General features: G+C 57.7%; 1 gene segment (V, D, J or C); it reads right to left on the reverse strand.

Moving 5' to 3' along the window:
* Positions 1-1,383: 1,383 nt before the first annotated feature.
* Positions 1,384-5,253, reverse strand: LOC130680760 (immunoglobulin lambda variable 1-40-like). The segment is given in 3 exon segments: positions 1,384-1,502; positions 4,688-5,059; positions 5,169-5,253. Coding segments are annotated over 3 exon segments (537 nt in total).
* Between the last annotated feature and the right edge of the window lie 552 nt (positions 5,254-5,805).

Consider the following 5,805-nt stretch of genomic DNA (forward strand, 5'->3'; position numbering starts at 1 on the left):
GCCTCCTCAGGCTCCTGGGCAGCAGGGAGGTGTCCTTGGGGCCTTTTCACGCCTCCCAGACCATTAGGAGGAGAAGGGGCTTCATGCAAATCAGCTTCCTCTCTGTCCCTGCCCAGGGTCACACTGATGTCCCTGGGGGAGAGCCTGAAAGAGGAAGGTGCTGGGGCCTCACAGACCAGTGACTGCACAGCGCCAAGGACGCTGAGTGACAGGGGTGACACCTGTGGCCAATCAGCCCGCACACCCCTGGTGACCTCAATCCCAGTGTCGTGCCTGCAGAGCTGGGGGCTGAATGGGGGACCCTGTCCTCCCCCGCCCTGGGCCTGTAATCTAGACCATCCCGAATCTCACCACCCCAGGGCGCAGTGCCTTCCTTCCGCATGAAATCCCTCCGTGTCTTTGCTGGGGCTGAGCGGTCCCCCCTCCCCCAGCAGCGGGTCCCCTGGGAAGTCCCAGGATGCAGGCCAGGGGGATGGTCGGACACGGGTCTCTCACTGGCACACGCCTGGGCCCTGTCCCAGTAACAACAGTGGGGGCTCCAGGGCTGCGGGTGGGGACACACAGAGCTGCCAGGCTTGGGGTGCCACGTCCTTTACTTTTAGAAGCATCAATTATATGGAGGAAATTCAATGTCCTTAAAAGTTTTTAGTTGGAAAAGTGATAGGGTGGTAGAGTTATAAGATTTCTCTGCAAATCAAATATAACAGAATAGGAACACATGTATCTCAAATCAGAAATAAAATGACAGTGCATCTGTGAAAGCTGGTGTGAGCATCCCGGGCTTTGCAGCCCCATTACCCTTTATACTGCGCTTCGCAGCCGCAGGAACGGGAGGGGCGGGCGTGGGAGTTCTCACGTAAGAACGATGCGCAGGGAGATAAAATTTAGCCTGTCTCAGGTGAGGGTAAGGCACACACTGTTCTTCCTCATGTGAGATTGAAATGAGTTGCACTCACACTGGGATCGCTGGTAAATTGTCTATCTAATACAACGTGCGTGGTGACCTTGTCCTCTTCTCACGTGAGGCCAACTCATCAGAGTAGATATTCATGCTAAACTTCATGTCATTGTACAAACACATCTCCCACAGGGTGGCGAAAAAGCGTTAACTCCTATCTACCCAATTTGATGTGAGAAGGTGTATTAACACATTTAAAAAAAGGATTAGGAAGCTGAAAACATAAACAATATGGGTTCCCATAACTCAGTATAAAATATTGAAATAATTGAGAAATACCGGACTAGTAAGAAAGAAGGGAAGGAAGGCAGGTACAGGGCCGATGCACCTACTACACGTCCCACGTGGGCCCACGGGGACCTCACAGTCGGCAGCCAGGGGCCGAGAGCGTGGCCCCAGGACTTGCCTCAGGGGTTCCCCAGGCACTACAGGTCGTTGCTGCCCGTGGCGTCGGGGGCAGGTCTGGGTGGGATCGGAGCCAGTGTGGCCGCCAGACTGTCAGGCTGAGGCAGGAGCAGCTCCCAGGCCCCCGGGAGCCCCTCGCCTGCAGGAAGGAGGCGGAGCAGCGCCCCCTGCGGGTCCTGAGTGGCGCTGCCTGACCCGGGGAGGAGCCCGCTCTGGGCGGGGCTGCATCTCTGGGGGAAGCTGCGGGAGCAGGTGACCTGGGCTCCAGTGGGCCCCGTGTCCCCTGCGGTGGGTCCTTCACCCCATTCTCCTGTCTCTCGGTGTGTCTGAAAATAGCCCTGGGAGCTCAGAGGCCCCACCATGATTGCAGTCTTGACACCTGCTCAGTGCCTGTCTACCTCCCTTCCCCCAAATTCTAGGCACGTCTTCCACCAGTCGGCACCCCTATACCACCCTCAGCCCAGACCCTCCGTAGTGGGCAGGGGGAGGTTTCCTGAAATTATACAGATTCTACTGGCTCATATGTTGAGCCTTTTGTGAATCTATCAACTATGTTCATAAGTGAGATTGTCCTGTAATGATCAAACCTGACACTGTTCCGGGTGGGTCGGGGCCCACTGATATGCTAGGAGAGAATGAGTGTAGGCTATATGTTCTGTATTATAATATATATTTTTACTTATTTTAAACAAAACCTCAGACACTGTGATGACAGAATAAGCACCATCTGACACAGGATCCTGGAAGGAGGGTCAGAATTAGCAGAATGAATGTGGTGACGACCACCTGTGCCCAATGGCAAGAAGAAAAGGCAGATTCCCAGCCACTTGTGCTCAGTTCCCCGACAGTCCTGTGTGTCTACGGAAGGGACAGGAGGACCCTGGGCCAGCGCAGTGCAGCCCCAGAGCTCTGCTGACTGCGGCTGATTCGCAGGCACTGGGACAGGCCCTCCCCAGGGGTCTCCTGACAGAGGCCCAGGTAGCCCTGCAGGTGATGTTTCTTCTGACAAATTCATTGTTGTGTGACTGCCTCCTCTTTCCCTGAACCTCAGCCTGGGCCTTGACGCCCTGACTCGGTGGAGGGTGAAATAGGACACAGAGCTGGGGCACATGGACTTCTAGGGGCCCAAGTGCAGGGAGTCACACCTCAGTGGGGACACTGCCTGCCAAGCGATGCAAAAGCCACTTGAACATTCTCCATCGAGCTGGGCTGGCCCAGACCCCTGAGCTCTCCGAGTCAGTCCCGCTGCGCCCCCAGTCGTCCAGCCCACGTCCCACCACGGCCCTCCTGGGGGACCTTCTGGTTCCTGCAGGGGTGGCTTTCTGCTGGTGCCATAGGCAGCAGAATGGGCAGGTCCCCTCTTGTGTTTGGGGCATAGACAGTAATATTTTCCAGGTCACTAATGATGTCCAGACAACCGAATGACAACCTTCTATTACCAGATATTGAAAGGTTACCTGTTACTAGAATTTCCTTCTCCCTTGTCCCTGAGTTATTACCAGCATAACCGCCTTGAACCAAGCAAGGCACAGGCTCAAGGCGGCACCCCACAGGCTGATGACTCGCCCTGGTTTCCCTCCAAGTCTGATTCATTTGGTCGTTGCTGTGGCTGTTGGGTGCTGTGAGGGTCTCCTGTTGGGTCCCCCGGCTCACGTTGCACGTGGCCTAGTTTCTGTGCCTGTGTTTGCTGTGAGACAATAATATCCCCGCGGAGAACATGTCCTCATTACTTCTGCAGTTTCTCATTTGCCCAACCACGTTATCCTGGAAATACTTATTTTCTTTCTCTCTGCTAAATTATTCTTACTCTCCTTTTAAAAAATGTTCTCATTATGATGTAACAGGATGTCAGTATGAAGGGCCTGTCATCCCATTTTAGGGCTTCTTACTCCATTTCTGGCCCCACATCCCTCATGGCCCGGTCTCCACTTTGCTGTAGCCTTGATAAAGTTAATTTGTGGAGAGACCAATGGATTGAATAGGCCTGGAATGTGTAAGTTCTAGGTTCAAAGGAACTGATATTTATCCAGTTTCCTCCCAATGAAAGACACAGAGGGAAAAATGTGAGAGGTCAGAGGGGGTCAAGTGGAGAGAATAGGAGCCGGCAGGTCTGAGGGCCTCGTTCTCACGGGAGAGGGTCTCCCAGCGCCTGGAGAAGGGGGCCCCTGAGAGACAACGCCAGGGAAAGGGAGGGCCCAGCTTCTGGAAGGGGTCTGGGGCCAGGGAAGGAGCAGCAGAGCCGGGCAGAGCAGAGCCACGCAGGTGGGGGTGGAGGGCCACCTCGTCTGATGCCCTGGCGAGCGCCCCTGGGCCCTGAGGCGCCCTCTGCGTCTGCCAGGTTCAGTTCGTGGGGAAGGTGGGGAGAGGGGCTCCGCCACCCAGGTGAGGAGAGCAGACCTGCAGCGGAGCCCAGTCCCGCTCTGCCCCCTCCAGGCCGTGACCTCTGGGTGGAGGATCTGACGCAGATAGATGCCCAGTTAGACTGGAATCTCGGATAGACTCCATTCCCCAGGGGCAGTTACCTAGAAGGTTCTTGCATATTTCTCTCAACTCAAACTGACCTGACTTTGCAGTGCTTCCATTGGCTGCACCTGGTGGCCCGTCCCCAGGTCACACGCACACCCTCCCCATAGCGGGTTTCCCTCCCCACAGTGAGAGTGATGGCAGAGGGGTCGTCGGGAATAAATAGGGTTGCACACCTGAGCACATAAACAACAGCAGCTGCTGTCCCTGCAAACCCTCATGAGGGTCCCCGTGTGTCACTGTCACCATCCACTCCGGGGACGACAACAGGCCAGGACAGGCTGCAGAGGGAGGCGACCCTTCACGAGTCCTCATGTGGCACTGTGGCCATGTGTTACCTACTGTCATCAAAAATAATGACACATTCTTATTCAGTCTCCGGGAAGGACCTGGGCCCTTGGCACCGGCAGGAGCCACAGACCGAGCCTGAGCAGGAGCTGCTGGGCGCCCCTCCCGGCTGGTGAGGACGGGGTGCTGGGCTCCTCCCAGGGCTGGAGCTCTGTGCACTCCGACCCAGCTGTCCAGGCCTGGACACACCCTGCACAACCCTGATGAGTCCTGGTGCTGACACAGTGGAGCCTGTGGCCCTGCTCCTGCCCTGACCGGTCATGGCCTCTGTCCCCAGGGCAGCCTCCCCTGGACCCAGTAAGTTCTGCTCAATTGGGGATAATCACACAGTGTGTCATTACCAAGGGCACATTGTGGGGGCAAAATAAGGGTGTGGACAGACGGTCCTGACAACGTTCTGTGCGGTGGGTCTCATAACCCCGGTTACACCAAAAAAACAAGGAAGCAGCTGACGTGGCAGAGGACGGGGCTGCGCAGAAGGTTTTGGTCCCCCTTCCCCACAGGCCTGAAGCACTGTGAGACCATTTAAGCTGTCGTCGCACGCTGAGCAGTAGTAGTCGGCCTCGTCCTCAGCCTGCAGCCCAGTGATTGTCAGGGAGCTGGAAGTGCCAGACATGGAGCCAGAGAATCGGTCCGGGACCCCCGAGGCTCTGTCACTATCATCATAGATGAGGAGTCTGGGGGCCGATCCTGGGAGCTGCTGGTACCAGTTCACAAAGTAAGCCCCAATGTTGGAGCTGCTTCCAGTGCAGGGGATGGTGACCCTCTGGCCCGGGGACCCCGACACCGAGGGCGGCTGAGTCAGCCCAGACTGGGCCCAGGACCCTGCAAGCGGGAGAGACACAGAGACGGTGATGCTGGGGTCAGGGGATAAGAGGAGGAGGGAGGTCCCCCGTGTCCCCCCAGACCCATCCCTGTCTCCTTGTCCTGTCACCTGTGCACTGAGCCAGGAGGGTGAGGAGCAGAGGGGCCCAGGCCATTTTGGAGTCTCCCTGAGTCCTGCCTTCTGTGGCCCCGACACTGGAGCAGAGCTGCCCCTAGACTCCCCCTTCCCCTCTTGTGGGCTGCGAGGGGCGGGGCCGTGCATGAAAATGAGGCCCCCCAGGACCCTGACCCTCCCTGGGCCCCACCCCAGATCAGGCAACTATGCCTCAGGAGCTCATGGGGAGGCAGGGTGGGGTTGTGTGGGGTCCTGGGAAGGCAGGTCACAGCTAGGAGCCCTGAGCAGAGGACACAGGCAGTGGCAGGTGGCAGGGACCAGCTCTGCCCTCCCAGACCCCTCAGGTTGGGCCCCGCGCGCCCCCTGGTGTCCAGGCCCAGACACACCACGTGGACATGGTGCCCAGAGCCCAGCAGAGACAGTCCCTCCCCCACTGCTCTGGCCATGGTCCCTGCATCAGGCTCAGGACAGGAGGGCCCTGGGAGGATCCACTTGCCCTGACCATACAAACACCCCTGCTCAGGGGCCTCTGCCACGCAGGGAGGACACAGCTGCCGAGTTCCGTCTGTGAGCACAGGGCCCAGGCCCCAGGCCCAGGCTCCCTTGAGGGAATGGTCCTCCCTGAGCAGCT

Source organism: Manis pentadactyla, chromosome 14 (assembly GCF_030020395.1).
Source record: "Manis pentadactyla isolate mManPen7 chromosome 14, mManPen7.hap1, whole genome shotgun sequence".
Lineage (NCBI taxonomy): Eukaryota > Metazoa > Chordata > Mammalia > Pholidota > Manidae > Manis > Manis pentadactyla.